Source organism: Scyliorhinus torazame, chromosome 8 (genome assembly GCF_047496885.1).
Source record: "Scyliorhinus torazame isolate Kashiwa2021f chromosome 8, sScyTor2.1, whole genome shotgun sequence".
In the NCBI taxonomy this organism is placed as follows: domain Eukaryota; kingdom Metazoa; phylum Chordata; class Chondrichthyes; order Carcharhiniformes; family Scyliorhinidae; genus Scyliorhinus; species Scyliorhinus torazame.
The window spans coordinates 187,875,316-187,895,654 of record NC_092714.1 but is presented as its reverse complement, the minus strand read 5'-3'; the positions used below and the strand labels follow the sequence as shown (position 1 = coordinate 187,895,654).

Genomic DNA, 20,339 nt, shown 5'->3' with positions numbered 1-20,339 from the left:
TACCACTGGGCGGCGCCAGCTGAGCGAATAAGGGGATGGATCAAGGAGCCAGAAGCCGAATGGGTGCGTGCGGAAGAGGCCTCCTGCAGGGGGACCTCCCTCCGGGCCCTCGCCACGGTGGCACTCCCTTCCCCACCCAAAGAACACTCCAGCAGCCCGGTTGTGATAGCCACCCTCCAGTCCTGAAACCAACTACGGCAGCAATTTGGCCTGACCAAAATGTCGGATAAAGCTCCCATCTGCAACAACCAGAGGTTCACGCCAGCACTGACTGACGCCACCTTCAAAAGGTGGGGCCAGGACAGAGGGACACTGACAGTCAGGGGCCTATACACGGACGGCAGGATCGCAACACTGGATGAACTGACAGAGAAATTCCAGCTAGCCAGGGGGAACGATCTAAGGTACCTGCAACTAAAAAACTTCCTACGAAAGTAGACAAGGACTTACCCACAACCGCCACGACAGACATTACTGGAAGAGTTACTGGACGCAAACATACTAGATAAAGGAAACAGTGGCGACATGTATGACCGACTGGTAGAAGGGGCTGACACCGTACTGGACGCAACAAGAATGAAGTGGGAGGAGGACCTGGGGATCGAAATAGGGTGGGGGGACTCTGGAGCGAAGCAGTGCATCGGGTCAACTCCACCTCCACGTGCGCAAGGCTCAGCCTGACGCAGCTAAAAGTGGTGCATAGAGCCCACTTAATAAAAACACGTATGAGTAGGTTCTTCCCGGAGGTGGAGGACAGATGTGAGCGGTGCCAAGGAGGCCCGGCCAACCACGCCCACATGTTCTGGTCTTGCCCCAGACTTGTGGAGTACTGGATAGCCTTCTTTGAGGCAATGTCCAAAGTGGTGGGGGTGAGGATGGAGCCAAGCCTCCAAAGTGGGGGTCTTCGGTGTTTCAGACCAGCCAGATCTATTCCTGGGGAGGAGGGCAGACGCCTTTGCCTCCCTGATCGCCCACCGTAGAATCCTGCTCGGCTGGCGGTCAGCAGCACCACCCAAAGCTGCAGACTGGCTGTCCGAAATTTCGGAATCTCTCCAAATGGAGAAAATCAAATTCGCCACCCGAGGGTCAGACGACGGCTTCCACAGAATGTGGGAGCCTTTCACCCAATTGTTCCGGGACCTGTTTGTGGCCAACAAACAAGCAGAAGAATAGCCAGGTAGCCAAGAAACAGGGGAAATTGCCAAAGCATGAGAGGGAGAGATAGACCGGGAGGGGAGGGGTGGGGGGACAGCTAAATCTAAGAGGAAGGAAAGGCGAACCACGGGGGGCAGGGGGGGGGCGGTGTGGGAGGCAGAAGCGGGGGAAGATGGGGGTAGAGGGGAGTGACATGAAACAACAGAGGAGAGCCAGGGAGGTGGAGAGGGAGGGGGGAGGCAGGGAAACGTTAACAAACTTGGCATCCACAGGAAAAGAGAAAACGGGGAAGACGGGAGGGCCGTTGAAGCGGAAGTGAGCATGAGACCACAGGGACTCTAGCAGCGACGGGGAGGGCAGCTCCAACAACAGCCCTCTGGCCCAGTCCAGCGATGACACGACAACACAGGACACGAGCACACAGGGGACAGACAGACATGACACGACTACACAGGACACCAGCACACAGGGGACAGACAGGCACGACACAACTACACAGGACACCAGCACACAGGGGACAGACAGACACGACACAACTACACAGGACACCAGCACACAGGGGACAGACAGACATGAAAGAACAAAACATGACACCAACACGGAGGGGACGGACAGACAGGACACTGCACCCCAGGGGACCCCCGACCACAAGTCCGATGAAGACACCGAGATTGCGGCAGAACTGTCTCCCACACCCTCCGCCACCGAAGAGCCACTCACCTTGGTTGGCCATTTTAGTGATGAGGCTTCTGGGACACTAACTGGTGCGTACCACACAGCCGCCCGGTACAGCAGGTGAAGGTAGGAGCAGCCGAGAGGCCGGACGGTCGGAAGGCAGCCCAGCCCCAGCAACCAGCTGCCGCCCAGATGGGTCCCGGGTTCCTGGAATTCCCTCACCCACCCATAGACCTGATGCTGTTGGGGATCCAGGGAAGTGGGAAGGGGGTGACGGCCGGTTTCCAGCACCTGCAGACGTAGGTGGAGGAGTGCATCCGTGTCCAGGAACAGGAAGTGGTGCCCGTCATGAGTGCCACACAGGCCAACACGAACGGGTGGCATCCGCGGTGTCGGGCATGGATCTGAGGTTGCAAGGCCTGGGGCTATCTGTGCACGAGGCCTCCGTGGCCCAGGACAGGGCTGCCCTCTCACAGGCAGCCATGAGCCAGAGCCAGCTGAACATCACAGAGGCGCTCAAAAAACTTGGCCCGGTCTCAACAGGCCATCGCTGAGAGCATCAGCGCCATTGCCCTGGTGCTGGCCGACGTTGTACAGAGCCAGACAGGGATGGCCAACTCCCTGATTTCCATGGCTGCAAACGTTCAGACCCTAGTCGATACTAGCACGGGCCTCCAGGACTGGCAGCGCCAGGTGACGGGGGTGCCCCGGGTCTTGGATCCCCTCGCACCCCCGTCCCATGGAGAGCCCCGGTGGCCACCGGGCACTCCAAGGTAGGAGGAGGTGATGCTTCCCGTTCCGGGTCCCCCTGCACGGGAGGTCCCGGAACTCCGTGCCACCTCTGACTCCCCCCCACCGTCCCTGGCGCATCTGGTGGGCAGTGGGCAGAACAGGGTGGCACCACGCCATCCCAATCGCCCGAGGTGCAGCCTAGCCCATCCAGGCTGGGCCGCCCCAGGAAACGGCCACCAAAGGGGTCCCTAGTCACAGGGCAGGGGTCACAGGAGTCTGCCTCCAGTTCTGCTGTACTGTCTGGGGGAACACCGAGACGTGGTAATAAGGCCAGAAAGGTAGACTGAGTAAGTTGGCACGGGTGCAAGGCACAGAATAGTTAACTGGGCTAGGGCACATGTGCAGGACATCCGTTATTAAACACCTTTCACACCTATGTAAGCTGCCTCTGTGCTCCGTCCGATCGTGTGCGGGGGTGGTGCGGGGACTGGGTGCCAGTGTGGGTGAGGGGTGCTGCGATAGAATGTTGAGCCCTGGTGAGTGTGACGTCCGGCCCCGCACACCCCCTGCCACGGTTCCCCCACACCAACCCGCCTCCAACCATACGACAAGGCCATGAGATGCAGTGTCCAGGCCGAATGCAGAGTCCCCCCGGGTGGAGTGTCTTGATGTGGCCATGAGTCAGATGATGTTGAACGATGTACAGCTCGGAGCCCATCGCAGAGCGGGCAGTCATCATCCTCCATGCCTTGTACCAGACCCGCTTACACCATCAACCGTGTACCCCATCCCGTTGTGCCGCAGGTGAATGTGTCCTGGAGGGGTGGTATGCATGCGGGTGATGTGGTGGTGGGGGCGGTGAGGGTGGTCGGTGGTGGGGGAGGTGCCGAACACTGCTGTCTGTGCCCATGCCCATCAATCCTGCCACCCACCCTGGTCGCTGAAACGTGCGGCTATCAGCGCCTCCCGTGCTTGCTGGCCCAGCCGGCGGCGTCGGGCAGCCTCCTGTTGCCATCCATCCCTCATGTCCCATGCATTGGGCCTCCCCTCGCCATCCCCCTCATCTGGAGAGAAGTGCCCCTCGTCCTGGTCCTCCCCCTCCTCATCCACCAGCACATCGCCCCTCTGCTGGGCTATGTTGTGCAGGACGCAGCAGACCACAACTATGCAGCCGACCCTCACCGATGGGTACTGGAGGGATCCTCCAGAGAGGTCCGGGCACCTGAAGCGCACCTTGAGCAACCCAAAATACCTCTTGACCACACCCCTGGTCGCCCTATGTGCTTCATTGTAGTGGTGCTCCGCAGCAGTCTGTGGCATCTGTGTAGGCTTCATCATCCATGACCACAACAGATAACCCCTGTCGCCCAGCAAACAGCCCCGTAGCCGGGCGGTGTGTCCCTCGAACATGCCAGGGATGAACGATTGGGCCAATATAAAAGAGTCATGCACACTGCAGGGGTACCTGGCACAGACGTGCATGATCGTCATCCTGTGGTCACAGACCACCTGCACGTTCATTGAGTACGTACCCTTCTTGTTCATGCACATGGCCCTTTCATCCGAGGTGGGCTGCATGGCGATGTGCACTCCATCGATCGCCCTCTGCACCATGGGAATCCGAGCAACAACGGGGCGTACTCTGCTGCGCGGGCATCCTGGTGGGTGCGGTCCACAGGGAACTGTATGTATCGGTTTGCGATGTCGTACAGGGCATCAGTGACGGCCCGGATGCACTGGTTTAGCACACTGGGCTAAATAGCTGGCTTTTAAAGCAGACCAAGGCAGGCCAGCAGCACGGTTCAATTCCCATACCAGCCTCCCCGAACAGGCGCCGGAATGTGGCGACTAGGGGCTTTTCACAGTAACTTCATTGAAGCCTACTTGTGACAATAAGCGATTTCATTTCACTTGTGCACCGATGGCTGCGAGATGCCAGACAGGTCCTCACTCAGCGACTGGAACGACCCCGTCGCAAAGATGTTGAGGACGACCATCACCTTGATGGCCACCGGGTGGGCATGTCCACCCCCAGTCCCACGTGGTGCCAGGTGTGCCATAAAGTGGCAGATTTGGCGACGGTAAACATGAGGCCTCATCGGACGCCTCCGTGGCCGTGGCACACCCTCCTCCTCCTCCTCCTCGGTATCCTCGTGCTGTGGCTCCCCCACGTTGTGGTGCTCCTCCTGCGCCTCTCGGGCCTGGGCGGCTTGCACGTGCCCCACTGTGGCCCGCTCCTCTACAGCAGGCTCCGCCACCTCCCTTTCATGCCCCTGCTCCAGCTCCCACTGGGCTTCATGCAGGGCAGCAGCCCTCGCCACGGTGGCCAACAACGCTGGTACGATCTGCAGGGGGTGGGTGTAGACAGGGTTTCATCATTGGCATACCCCCTTCCACAACCAGGTGCCATGGGCTACATGGCCAGACCCAATTGCCAGCTCACGCCCCACCTCCACCCCCTCGGTGCCCTGACACCTGTCGGTCGTCCCCCCTGCCAGGGCCACCGTCTGGTGGCACTGCCCTGGCCGGGAGCTGCCCTGATGTGTGTGTGCCGCGCTGGACCTACCCGCTGGTGGGTGCCACCAGCTGGGGGGGCGGGGGGGGCGGGGGCATGAGGGATCTGGCACACGTGAGGACGGCCGGGACGCCTGAGCCGCGACAGCGAACGGGTTGGGAGAACATCCGCGTGTCCGCCGTCATGGTGTCTGGGCTGTTGGATCCACCCTGCCATGGCGGGCCGTGACCGCCCGTAGTCCTTGCCGCTCCCACCGCTCCTTCGCCAATCCCCCCCCTCCCCGTCAGCGTATGTGTGGAACTACACCCCCCCCCCCCGCCCTCCTCCCCCCCCCCCCCCCCCCCCCCCCCCCCGGGGGCCTCCCCAACACCGCCCACAACCACGGACGTGCTGCTCCCCCTCCGGGAATCCCCACCCCCAATGCCGTCAACCACCTCCTCCCGCAGTGTCAGCCAGCACGACTGGTTGACGCTTTTTTAGACCATTAGAACGGTCCCGGCGCGACATCTGGTCACGCCAGCGGGTCTTTGGCCCATCCGGCCTGGAGGATTGCTGGCCCACCGGAGAATCACCGCTACAATCGCTTGCCGCGATTCTCCATTCTGCCATGCACACGCGCCTGTTTTTTTCCGCAGCGGAGAATCGCGTCCCGGCGTCAGAGCGGCGTGGCGGGATTCGCGCAGCCCCCCGGGATTCTCCGACCCGGCGAGGGCTGAGAGAATCCCGCCCACGATATGTGAAAGAAGTAAACTATCAGAGACGTCAGGCTGTTCCGTGCCACTTCTCTCAGATTATTAAGGAATCAGATAGAAACATAGAAAAAGTAGGAGCAGGAGGAGGCCATTCGGCCCTTCAAGTCCACTCCACCATTCATTATGATCATAGCTGATCATCCAACCCAATATCCTAATCCTGCTTTCCTCCATATTCTTTGATCCCCTTCGCCCTAAGTGCTATATCTAACTTTTTCTTGAAACCATTCAGTGTTTTGGATTCAACTACTTCCTGTGGTAACAAATTCCACAGGCTCACCTCTCTCTAGGTGAAGAAGAAATTTCTCCTCATCTCTGTCCCAAATGGTCAACCCCATATCCTCAGACTGTGCCCCCTGATTCTGGACACATCCACCATTGGGAACATCCTCCCTGCATCTACTCTGTCCAGTCCTGTTAGAATTTTATAGGTTTCTCTGAGATTCACCCCTCATTCTTCTGAACTCCAGCGAATACAATCCTAAACGATTAAATCTCTTCTTGTACGTCAGTGCTGCCATCCCAGGAATCAGTCTGGTAAAGCTTCGCTGCACTCCCTCTATAGCTAGAACATCCTTCCTCAGATAAGGGAATCAAAACTGTGCAAAATATTCGAGGTGTGCCTCACCAAGGCCCTGAATAATTGCAGCAAGACATCCCAATCTTTATTTTCACAAGTAGGCTTACATTACCACTGCAATAAAGTTACTATGAAAAGCCTCCAGTCGCCACATTCCGGCACCTGTTTGCTCACACAGAGGGAGAATTCAGAATGTCCAATTCACCTAACAGCACATCTTTCGGGACTTGTGGGGGGAGACCGGAGAAACCGGAGGAAACCCACGCACACACAGGGAGAATGTGCAGATTCCGCACAGACAGTGACCCAAACTGGGAATCGAACCTGGGACCCTAGCATTGTAAAGGAACAGTGCTAACCACTGTGCTACCGTGCCGTCCTTCAGTGCTTATCTTCAGTGACTGCTGTACGAGGACACCCAGGTCTCGTTGCACGTTCCCCTCTCCTAATTTATCGCCATTCAGATAATAGTCTACCTTCTTCCTTTTGCTACCCAAGTAGATAACCTCTTATTTATCCAAATGATACTGCATCTGCCATTCATTTGCCCACTCACTTAACTTGTCCAAATCACACTGAAGGATCTCTGCATCCTCCTCACAGCTCACCCTCCCACCCAACTTGGTGTCATCTGCAAATTTGGAGCTATGACATTTTGTTCCCTCATTCAAATCACTAATATATATTGTGAATAGCTGAGGTCCTAGCACCGATCCCTGCGATACCTCACTAGTCACTCACTGGTTGCCAATTTGAAAAAGCCCCGTTAATTCCTACTCTTTATTTCCAGTCTGCCAACCAGTTTTCTATCCATCTCAATACACTGCCCCCAATCCCATGCACTTTAATTTTACAAGTTAATCTTTTATGCGGGACTTTGTCAAAGGCCTTCGGAAAGTTCAAATACACCACACCCACTGGCATCCCTTCATCAATTCAACTGATTACATCCTTGAAGAATTCAAGTAGATATGTCAAGCATGATTTCCCTTCATAAATCCATGCTGACTCTGTCTAATCCTGCCACAGTTTTCTAAGTGCTCGGCTATAAAACCTTTGATAACGGATTCTAGAATTCTCCCCCACTACTGACGTCAGACTTACTGGTCTATAATTCCCGGCTTTTTGTCGACTCCCTTTTTAAATAGTGGAATTACATTAGCCATCCTTCAATCTGCAGGAATTGTTCCGCAGTCTATAGAATCCTCAAAGATGACCGCCAATGCATCCACTATTTCTAGAGCCACCTCCTTCAGTACCCTAGATGTAGATTATCAAGCTGTGGGGATTTATCAGTCCTCATTTGTGACACTGGATGAGATGCATTCTCAGTCCACCCCAATCCAATGCATTGTTAAAAACACTTCAGATGCTGGAAATCAGATACAAAAACATAAATTGCTGAAATTTCTCAGCAAGTCATTCAGCATTTGAGGCGAAGCAGATGAGTTAACATTCCAGGTGCAGAATTTATGTTGCATCCAGGATCAACTAAACTGTCTGGGTAATTGAATCCTTAGTCACTGAGTCGCAACCAGAATCAGACTGGATGTGGCCAACATTACAGAAGCGACATTTTCAAATATATACTCAAAAATCACTTTTTACTCCCTATTAAGAATTTGAAGCTCACACTTGAAATCTGGAATATCGCATTTTCACATCAGATAAGTTGCAGCATCGTACAATGGATTTATCTCAGGCTCAGAATATAAAACATCAACATGACTATTTACAATATTCCTGCACATTCATTTCAAGGAAGAGTACATTGATTCACAATTTACCCCAGTCTGGATTAATGCATTGGGTTGAGATGCTAATAGTGCCAGAGGGGGCCTGCATAAGCCACACATGAATTCATAACATTGGAATTTGGGTCACTGCGCTTAAGATGTTCACATTGTTAGATTTTGCTTGTGCATGAATGGCATTAAGGGTTTTGTAGATGTTATAACCTGCCTACTTACGTTTGGCTGGGGACTAATGACTATCCCACAATCCCATGGGAGTATGAACTTCCCAATGAGGGGGGTGGAGAAACTCCTAGTATAAATAAGCTGGCCAGTTCAGGAACCAGCAGGAAGGAGAAGGTAGCAAGGGAAGTTACTGCCACTGTTATGTATATATTGTTATAGTAAATAAACGTTATTATTTTGTATCCTTAAAACTCGTGCTGGATTCTTCGTGGCCCTTACAAAAGTAATGTTTTTATTGATTAGTAGTGCAGCACTGATCAGCTGCAGAACATAAAGATAGAATTGAAAGCAAAATACTGAGGATGCTGGAAATCAGAACCATAAACAGACCTGCCAGACCTGTTGGATCTTTCCAGCATTTTCAGACAAAATTAGAATTGTTGTCTTGCAATATGAATCACCATTTTGTTTTCTGCCCTTGCTGTTTTATAGGAGGAAATGGATACCAGCCCTATGGTATCATCACTTCTCAGTGGTCTGGCCAATTACACCAATCTTCCCCAGGGTGTCAAGGAACATGAAGAGGCTGAAAATAATGAGGGAACCAGAAAGAAGCAAGTCAAGGTACTGAAAAAACTATGGGTCACAGAATTACGGTGTGGGTATGCTGCCATTTTGATGTTGCTTTTACATTTTCTGGAGGCACTCCACAGTATTATGAAAGTGCCTGTATAACTCTAGAGTCAGATCTCAATCTAACTCCTAGGCAAAGCGGTGCGAGACTGCTTGATCACAATGACAAAGGGAATATGATCCAATATGGTGAAATTGGTTTCAAAAAATGTTAACGGGTTCTGTTCGAACCTTTGGGACGTTATAAACCTCTCCCTGGAGTGTTTCAAATGTACTAAGAGTGTTGAAGCCCTGCCTATTCTCTCAGGCCATCTCACCATGAAGGTTCAGAGCAATTCACCCAACTTCTATCAAACCAATGGAATTGATTATGAAATTTTGTACACAAATCAATCCAACTCAAATTGGGTTTCTGAGATCTTTTGTGTTCGTCTAAGTAAATATTGTGTTGGAGGCTGGCCAAGCTCATAAACATGAGCAGGGCCCCAGACCAAATGAATCGTCGTTGCAGGTTTCTGAAAACTAACACAATTCTGGGCACAATCAATTGCACCCAACTTGTATCCCTTAAATGTAATGCCCTACAGTGGAACACTGTAGAAGTGTATATTTGCAGCACTAACCTTTATCCTAGCCCTGAGGATTTTATTTGCAAGGCAGCACAAATGAGGTTCTGCCAGGTTGCAATTGATCCAGTAATTATCGGCGTCAGACCATATTCCCTCGTGAAGTAGCAAGTCAAATTGCAGATAACTATACAGTCTGCATTTGCAATTTAACTTTATTGCTACTTTTTCCAAGTTGAGCACATCACTGATCTGTGTACATAATTGGATGCAATACTATTAAAACTTCACTTCTGGTCCAGAAAGGTATTTTAATTATAATACAATTACCATCTGCTCATGCTTACATTTCTTGTTTTGCTGGTAGAAATATTCGAACAAATCTTGAATTCAGAGGAAAACACTGCTTGTTTGTTTTCTAGCTTGTAAATAAAGGATTTACCAATCTTCAAATGTGAATTTATAGTTACCACTGGAGATAAAAGAATTCAAATTGGAGGCATTCACCTTCAATATCTCTCAAGGCCTGTATAACTCCCCCCAACCACACTTTTTAAAAAAACAGCTGCGTGAAAAAAATCTAGACCAAATGGTTTGTGAGTAATCGTGGGGCAAATGCATTCTGAGTAATAATATTGGACCAAAAATATTGCATGTAACACCACTGTGCCAAATGGGCTACAAACAGTAATATTGGACCAAATGGATTGCGAGCAACTGAACTGGTAGTAATAATTTTGGGTCAAAAAGAGGAACATAGAGCATACAGTGCACAAGAAGGCCATTCGGCCCATCGAGTCTGCCCGACCCACTTCAGCCCTCACTTCCACCCTATCCACCTAACCCAATAACCCCTCCTAACCCTTTTGGACAGTAGGGCAATTTAGCATGGCCAATCCACCTAATCGCACATCTTTGGACTGTGGGAGGAAACCGGAGCACCCGGAGGAAACTCACGCAGACACGTGGAGAACGTGCAGACTCCGCACAGACAGTGACCCAGCAGGGAATCGAATCTGGGTCCCTGGCACTGTGAAGCCACAATGCTAGCCACTATGCTACCGTGCAGCCCCATTGAAGGGTAACCATTCTGAGACAAATGGGCGATGAGTGATAATTTGGGAGTAACAGATCAATGAGCAAGATTCTGGACCAAAAAGACAGTGAATAATAATCCTGGGACAAATAGACTGAACAACAAACCTTAATAAAATGAGTTATGTGAAGTAATATTGAGTGAGAAGGAGAAGGATTAAATTAGATCAAATGGATTTCAAGTAATTATTCTAGATCAAAATTAGATTTGAAAAATTATGTAGATTGAGCATATTTGTTGTTTGAAAATACAAATGCCTGGAATGCAATGGTGCAGAATCTAATACACCATTATTGTTCATGTGAAGCTTTAGAAGAATCGAGGTTAACTGAGGTTCTGAGGAAAAAATACTTTGCGATAATCTTCTACTTCCAACTTTGGATACTATTTCTTGCTGCATTTATCACTGTCCTATACTCAAAGGGGTTTGAGCAGTGCTCTGATCAATGTGTTTAAAGTGTTAAAAGGATTTAATATGGCAGATGTATAGAAACTATTTCCTCTAATGGGTGAATCAAGAATGAGGCCAAGTAATCAAAAGATGAGAGTTAGACCATTTAGAAGATAAATCACTGGAACTCTCTCTCTCCTGAAGGATTGCCAATGCTGGGTCACTTAGAGTTTCAAGAGATTGATATATTTTTAAGTCAGAGTATCAAAGGAAATGGAACTAAGACAGATATATGAAATTGAGGTGTGGATTTGCCATGACCTGATGGAAGCAGATAGCGGAGCAGGCTTGAGGGCTAGAATGGCCTAAATTTGTTCCTAATGTTCCTCAAGACATTGTGGTCTTTAAACATTTTTTTCAAGTCGCTGAACTGGAAAGAAAAGTTTTTAAAAAGTATACTTAAAAATAAGGATCAAAGTTAAAGCCTGCAGTGGAACTATACGCATGCATAAAAATAATAAAAATAATGTGTTGAGAGGAAAATATTGCAAAGGAATAAAATATCGACTGTTTCTAAAAAAACAATGATCCCAACAAATCAATGCTGTTTATTTTCAATGTTATCTCAGCTACCATGAGACCAGAGTGTTTGCTGATTCAAGCTTTCACAGAGTAATCTCAGAATGTCTGCTTGCAGTTTGTGTCCCTATATTGGTAATAATATCATTTTGTTTTAGATGTTTAGATGAGTGCTTGGTGTTCATGGAAGCACCGTCATCTTGAGATTATTTTCTATGATAGAACTTTGAGTCATCTGCATAAATTGACAGATCCATTTATTTTCCTAACAATGTGGAGTGAGTAACTCCTTATTTATGCATGCAATTTCCTAGTTCTTTGCTGTTGACTAAAGAACCAACATTCAAATCTTCCAGTGGATGTTTGTCCAGCTTGTTGGTGCCCAGCGATAAATATGTTCTGCCACCCAGCTGCTTTTTGATAAGTGGCATTCAGTTTCTGCCAGTCTCTCAAAAATATTACCTTGAAAAATAATAGTGCAGGAAATAAAAGCTTTTGGGGCATTGTGCTAATTGACCATCACCATACCAAAGTGTATTGAGATAATGAGATGAGGAATAGGGAGAGAGAGCAATTAAACACGTGGCTACAGGGATGGTGCAGGCGGGAGGGATTCAGATTTCTGGATAACTGGGGCTCTTTCTGGGGAAGGTGGGACCTCTACAGACAGGATGGTCTACATCTGAACCTGAGGGGCACAAATATCCTGGGGGGGAGATTTGTTAGTGCTCTTTGGGGGGGTTTAAACTAATGCAGCAGGGGCATGGGAACCTGGATTGTAGTTTTAGGGTACGGGAGAATGGGAGTATAGAGGTCAGGAGCACAGATTTGACTTCGCAGGAGGGGGCCAGTGTTCAGGTAGGTGGTTTGAAGTGTGTCTACTTCAATGCCAGGAGTATACAAAATAAGGTAGGGGAACTGGCAGCATGGGTTGGTACCTGGGACTTCGATGTTGTGGCCATTTCGGAGACATGGATAGAGCAGGGACAGGAATGGATGTTGCAGGTTCCGGGGTTTAGGTATTTTAGTAAGCTCAGAGAAGGAGGCAAAAGAGGGGGAGGTGTGGCGCTGCTAGTCAAGAACAGTATTACGGTGGCGGAGAGGATGCTAGATGGGGACTCTTCTTCCGAGGTAGTATGGGCTGAGGTTAGAAACAGGAAAGGAGAGGTCACCCTGTTGGGAGTTTTCTATTGGCCTCCAAATAGTTCTAGGGATGTAGAGGAAAGGATGGCGAAGATGATTCTGGATAAGAGCGAAAGTAACAGGGTAGTTATTATGGGAGACTTTAACTTTCCAAATATTGACGGGAAAAGATATAGTTTGAGTATATTAGATGGGTCGTTTTTTGTACAATGTGTGCAGGAGGGTTTCCTGACACAATATGTTGACAGGCCAACAAGAGGCGAGGCCACTTTGGATTTGGTTTTGGGTAATGAACCAGGCCAGGTGTTAGATTTGGAGGTAGGAGAGCACTTTGGGGACAGTGACCACAATTCGGTGACGTTTACGTTAGTGATGGAAAGGGATAAGTATACACAGCAGGGCAAGAGTTATAGCTGGGGGAAGGGCAATTATGATGCCATTAGACATGACTTGGGGGGGATATGTTGGAGAAGTAAGCTGCAAGTGTTGGGCACACTGGATAAGTGGGGCTTGTTCAAGGATCAGCTACTGCGTGTTCTTGATAAGTACGTACCGGTCAGGCAGGGTGGAAGGCGTCGAGCGAGGGAACCGTGGTTTACTAAAGAAGTGGAATCTCTTGTTAAAAGGCAGAAGGAGGCCTATGAGAAGATGAGGTGTGAAGTTTCAGTTGAGGCGATTGATAGTTACAAGATAGCGAGGAAGGATCTAAAGAGAGAGCTAAGACGAGCAAGAAGTATTTGGCAGATAGGATCAAGGAAAACCCAAAAGCTTTCTATAGGTATGTCAGGAATAAAAGAATGACTAGGGTAAGAGTAGGGCCAGTCAAGGACAGGGATGGGAAGTTGTGTGTGGAGTCTGAAGAGATAGGCGAGATACTAAATGAATATTTTTCGTCAGTATTCACTCAGCAAAAAGGAGGAGAATGCTGAGACCCAGGCTATTAGAATAGATGGCATTAAGGTACGTAGGGAAGAGGTGTTGGCAATTCTGGACAGGCTGAAAATAGATAAGTCCCCGGGGCCTGATGGGATTTATCCTAGGATTCTCTGGGAAGCCAGGGAAGAGATTGCTGGGCCTTTGGCTTTGATTTTTATGTCATCATTGGCTACAGGAATAGTGCCAGAGGACTGGAGCATAGCAAATGTGGTCCCTTTGTTCAAGAAGGGGAGTAGAGACAACCCCGGCAACTATAGACCGGTGAGCTTCACGTCTGTTGTGGGTAAAGTCTTGGAGGGGATTATAAGAGACAAGATTTATAATCATCTAGATAGGAATAATATGATCAGGGATAGTCAGCATGGCTTTGTGAAGGGTAGGTCATGCCTCACAAACCTTATCGAGTTCTTTGAGAAGGTAACTGAACAGGTAGACGAGGGTAGAGCAGTTGATGTGGTGTATATGGATTTCATTAAAGCGTTTGATAAGGTTCCCCACGGTAGGCTATTGCAGAAAATACGGAGGCTGGGGATTGAGGGAGATTTAGAGATGTGGATCAGAAATTGGCTAGCTGAAAGAAGGTGGTGGTTGATGGGAAATGTTCAGAATGGAGTTCAGTTACAAGTGGAGTACCACAAGGATCTGTTCTGGGGCCGTTACTGTTTGTCATTTTTATCAATGACCTAGAGGAGGGCGCAGAAGGGTGGGTGAGTAAATTTGCAGACGACACTAAAGTCGGTGGTGTTGTCGACAGTGCGGAAGGATGTAGCAGGTTACAGAGGGACATAGATAAGCTGCAGAGCTGGGCTGAGAGGTGGAAAATGGAGTTTAATGTAGAGAAGTGTGAGGTGATTCACTTTGGAAGGAATAACAGGAATGCGGAATATTTGGCTAATGGTAAAGTTCTTGGAAGTGTGGATGAGCAGAGGGATCTAGGTGTCCATGTACATAGATCCCTGAAAGTTGCCACCCAGGTTGATAGGGTTGTGAAGAAGGCCTATGGAGTGTTGGCCTTTATTGGTAGAGGGATTGAGTTCCGGAGTCATGAGGTCATGTTGCAGCTGTACAAAACTCTGGTACGGCCGCATTTGGAGTATTGCGCACAGTTCTGGTCACCGCATTATAGGAAGGACGTGGAAGCTTTGGAGCGGGTGCAGAGGAGATTTACCAGGATGTTGCCGGGTATGGAGGGAAAATCTTATGAGGAAAGGCTGATGGACTTGAGGTTGTTTTCGTTAGAGAGAAGAAGGTTAAGAGGAGACTTAATAGAGGCATACAAAATGATCAGTGGGTTAGATAGGGTGGACAGTGAGAGCCTTCTCCCGCGGATGGAAATGGCTAGCACGAGGGGACATAGCTTTAAACTGAGGGGTAATAGATATAGGACAGAGGTCAGAGGTAGGTTCTTTACGCGAAGAGTGGTGAGGCCGTGGAATGCCCTACCTGCAACAGTAGTGAACTCGCCAACATTGAGGGCATTTAAAAGTTTATTGGATAAGCATATGGATGATAATGGCATAGTGTAGGTTAAATGGCTTTTGTTTCGGTGCAACATCGTGGGCCGAAGGGCCTGTACTGCGCTGTATTGTTCTGTTCTATGTTCTATGTTCTTGGTAGGCCTCCAATTGGCCCTCCAACCTTGAAAGCTAACCCATGATCATTAAATGCGCAGTGAGCCCAGCCCCTGGACATGAACTAGCGAATTCAGGGAAAATCACAGAGGAGCAAGACGTTCAAGACTGACAGTAGATGCCTGGAGTCCACAGGAAAAATCATGCAAAGGTTGGTTAATGGAATATTTTGTATCCCCCCCCCCCCCATGGGGATCTATATTGGGCCGACTGACTTTTTCCACGCGATCTATAACAAGAGCTGAACTTGAGCTTGGACACACATTACAGTTTATATTTCAAGCAACATTAAAGAGCGTGATTAACAGTGAAATGTACTCCAAACAAATTCAGCAGAACATAGCTTAAAGTTTAGCATGGAGAACAGTGACACATTTTAGAAAGAAGGGGAAACAAAGGGAAATTGCACAAAATGGTAAAATGTTTAAGGCAGTTAAGTTGCAGAGTGAATTAAGAATTTAGATACAGCAACCTAAGAGAACAATGTGATTTAGAAGTAAAGAAACGCATACAGGATCTTTGTTTTATAGATATCATGCTGAATACATAAGTAGAAATAATGCAAAACCCAGACTGATCATTGATTTCTCTAAAGGTTGAATATTATGGACGGGATTCTCAAGTCCCCCAGCCATGTGTTTCTCAGTAGCGCACTGTTCGCTGACAGCAGGATTCTCTTCTCCCGCTGCTTGTCAATAGAATTTCCCAGTGAGGCCACCCTATGTCTCCGGGAAATCAGCAGGGGGTGCGCAGTCAGCGGGGACAGAGAATCCCAATGACTGGAGAATTCCAGTCTATCAGCGGGATTCACTGAAATCGGCGTGATGGCCCGACGCCGGGGTCAGAAACGGCGCGAACCACTCCGGCGTCGGGCCGACCAGAAGTAGTGGAATTCTCCACACGTCCGGGGGGCTAGGTGGACGCCGGAGGGGATGGCGCTGCGCTAGCCGGCGCAGAAGGGACTGCGCGAGTCCACGCATGCGCCAAAGGGCTGGCGTGATCCCGCGCATGCGCAGAACCGCAGGCGTATTCTGGCGCATGCGCAGGGGGGTGTCTTCTCCACGCCGGACATGGCAGAGCCCTATAAGGGCTGGCGCGGAAGGAAGAAGTGCCCCCACGGCACAGGCCCGCCTGCAGATCGGTGGGCCCCGATCGTGGGCCAGGCCACCGTGGGGGTCCCCCCCAGGGTCGGATCCCCCCGCGACCCCCCCCCCCGAGGACCGCCGTAGCCGACCTATCTGCCAGGTCCCGCCGTGTGGGACCATGCGTAACCCACGCCGACGGGACTGGCCAAAAACCGACAACTGCTCGGCCCATCGGGGCCCGGAGAATTGCCGGGGGGGGGGGGCGCCGCCAACCCCCCAACCAACGTGGCGTGAACTCTGCCCCCGCCCAAAAACCGGCACCGGAGAATACAGCAGCCGGCGTCAGGGCGGGATTCGCGTCGCCCCCCCGGGGATTCTCCGAACCGGCGGGGCGTTGGAGAATCCCGCCCTATATCTAGATTTTTGGTGCCCTGTTTGAGGAAGGATGTCAGGAAGAACTGGAACTCTTATCGTTGTAACTCAAAAAGTTGAGGGAAGACCTGATAAGAGATGTTCAAAATTATAATTTCTGACCAGATAAGGGGATCAAATAGGTTGAATTGCTTAAAGAGGCCATATCCAAAATAATCGGGACGTTAACAGAATTTATTTTGCAGTGGATTGACAGGATGTCAAGGACATGTCAGAACGAGTGAAAGAAGCAGAATGCAAAATGGATTTTAACAAGGAAGTAAAAAATTGAAACTATTAGAAATGTTTATTCTGTGCAACATGAATAATAGAACATAGAACAGTACAGCACAGAACAGGCCCGTCGGCCCTCGATGCTGTGCCGAGCATTGTCTGAAACCAAGATCAAGCTATCCCACTCCCTGTCATTCTGGTGTGCTCCATGTGCCTATCCAATAACCGCTTGAAAGTTCCTAAAGTGTCCGACTCCACTATCACAGCAGGCAGTCCATTCCACACCCTAACCACTCTCTGAGTAAAGAACCTACCTCGGACATCCCTCCTATATCTCCCACACTGAAGCTTATAGTTATGCCCCCTTGTAACAGTTACATCCACCCGAGGAAATAGTCTCTGAACGTCCACTCTATCTATCCCCCTCATTATCTTATAAACCTCTATTAAATCGCCTCTCATCCTCCTCCTCTCCAAAGAGAAAAGCCCTAGCTCCCTCGACCTTTCCTCATAAGACCTATCCTGCAAACCAGGCAGCATCCTGGTAAATCTCCTTTGCACCCTTGCGAATGCTTCCACATCCTTCCTATAATGAGGTGACCAGAACTGCACACAATACTCCAAGTGTGGTCTCACCAGGGTCATGTACAGTTGCAGCATAACCCCGCGGCTCTTAAACTCAAGCCCCCTGTTAATAAACGCTAACACACTATAAGCCTTCTTCACGGCTCTATCCACTTGAGTAGCAACCTTCAGAGATCTGTGAACATGAACCCCAAGATCTCTCTGTTCCTCCACATTCCTCAGAACCCTGCCGTTGACCCTGTAATCTGCATTCAAATTTTTTCTACCAAAATGAATCACCTCGTACTTATCAGGGTTAAACTCCATCTGCCATTTTTCGGCCCAGCTCTGCATCCTATCAATGTCTCTTTGCAGCCTACAACAGCCCTCCACCTCATCCACTACTCCACCAATCTTGATGTCACCAGCAAATTTATTGACCCACCCTTCAGCCCCCTCCTCCCATTGAAAAAAATCACAACTAGCAGAGGACCCAGCACTGATCCCTGTGGTACACCGCTGGTAACTGGTCTCCAATTTGAAAATTTTCCATCAACCACCACCCTCTGTCTTCTATGTGATAGCCAGTTACTTATCCAATTGGCCAAATTTCCCTCTATCCCACACCTCCTTACTTTCTTCATGAGCCGACCATGGGGAACCTTATCAAACAGCTTACTAAAATCCATGTATACGACATCAACTGCTCTACCTTCATCTACACACTTAGTTACCTCCTCAAAGAATTCAATCAAATTTGTGAGGCAAGAGCTACCCTTTAGGAATCCGTGTTGACTATCCCGGATTAAGCTGCATCTTTCCAAATGGTCATAAATTCTATTCTTCAGGACCTTTTCCATTATCTTACCGACTACCAAAGTAAGACTAACTGGCCTATAATTACCAGGGTCATTCCTATTCCCTTTCTTGAACAGAGGAACAACATTTGCCAATCTCCAGTCCTCTGGCCCTATCCCCGTGGACAGCGAGGACCCAACGATCAAAGCCAAAGGCTCTGCAATCTCATCCCTTGCCTCCCAAAGAATCCTTGGAAATATACCATCTGGCCCAGGGGACTTGTCGACCCTCAGGTTTTTCAAAATTACTAATACATCCTTCCTCAGAACATCTACCTCCTCCAGCCTACCCACCTGAATCACACTCTCATCCTCAAAACATGGCCCCTCTCCTTTGTGAACACTGAAGAAACGTATTCATTCAACGCCTCTCCTATTTCTTCTGACTCCATGCACAAGTTCCCACTACTGTCCTTGACCGGCCCTACCCTCACCCTGGTCATTCTTGGGGTTTTCCTTGATCCGACCCGCCAAGGACTTCTCATGCCCCCTCCTAACTCTCCTAAGCCCTTTTTTCAGCTCATTCCTTGCTACCTTTTAACCCTCAAGCGACCCTTCTGAACCTTGTTTTCTCATCCTTACATACTCTTCCTTTTTCGTCTTGCCAAGGCAGTCAACTTCTTTTGTGAACCATGGTTCCCTCACACGGCCATTTCCTCCCTGCCTGACAGGGACATGCCTATCAAGGACATGCAGTATTTGTTCCTTGAACAAGCTCCACTTTTCATTTGTGCCTTTCCCAGACAGTTTCTGTTCCCATCTTATGCTCCCTAATTCTTGCCGAATCGCATCATAATTACCCCTCCCCTAATTATAAACCTTGCCCTGCCATATGGCCTTATCCCTCTCCATTGCAATAGTGAAAGACACCGAATTGTGGTCACTATCTCCAAAGTGCTCTCCCACAAACAAATCTAACACTTGGCCCGGTTCATTACCCAGTACCAAATCCAATGTGCCCCCCCCCCTCTTGTCAGCCTAGCCACATATTGTGTCAGGAAACCCTCCTGCACACTCTGTACAAAAACTGCCCCATCCGAACTGTTCGACCTATAGAGGTTCCAATCAATATTTGGAAAGTTAAAGTCACCCATGACAACTACCCTGAGACCTCCACACCTATCCATAATCTGTTTGCAATTTCTTCCTCCACATCTCTTACTATTTGGGGGCCTATAGAAAACTCCTAACAATGTGATCGCTCCTTTCCTATTTCTAACTTCGGCCCATATTACTTCAGTAGGCAAATCCCCTTCAAACTGTCTTTCTGCAGCCGTGAAAATATCCTTGATTAACAATGCTACTCCTCCACCTCTTTTACCACCTTCCCTACTCTTACTGAAACATCTATACCCCAGAACTTCCAACAACCATTCCTGTCTCCGTAATGGCCACAACATCGTAGTCCCAAGTACCAATCCACGCTCCAAGTTCACCTACCTTATTCCGGATGCTCCTTGCATTGAAGTAGACACACTTCAACCCACCTTTCTGTCTGCCGGTACACTCCTGCGACCTTGATACCCTCCTCAGTACCACACTACTCTCAACACTGGCTTCTGGACTACAGCTAGTTTTCCCAGCCCCCTGACAAATGAGTTTAAACCCCCCTGAAGAGCCATAGCAAATTTCCCTCCCAGGATATTGGTGCCCCTCTGGTTCAGGTTCAAACCATCCTGTCTGTGCAGGTCCCACCTTCCCCAGAATGTGCTGCAATTATCCATGTATCTGAAACCCTCCCTCCTACACCATCCCTGCAGCCACGTATTTAACTGCACTCTCTCCCTGTTCCTCACCTCACTAGCATGTGGCACGGCAACAAACCAGAGATGACAACATGGTTTGTCCTGGCTCTCAGCTTCCACCCTAGCTCCCTAAATTCCTG

The 20,339-nt window shown here is 49.4% G+C and overlaps 1 protein-coding gene across 2 annotated transcripts in view; it reads left to right on the top strand.

Moving 5' to 3' along the window:
* The window catches only part of LOC140428305 (solute carrier family 12 member 5-like), a 1,013,162-nt gene that overhangs the window by 505,548 nt on the left and 487,275 nt on the right, over positions 1 to 20,339 (top strand). For both annotated transcript variants that reach the window (XM_072514639.1, XM_072514638.1), the window contains exon 3: positions 8,821 to 8,952. In XM_072514639.1, the coding sequence (XP_072370740.1) occupies positions 8,821 to 8,952 (132 nt within the window). The remainder of the gene's footprint in view (positions 1 to 8,820; positions 8,953 to 20,339) is intronic.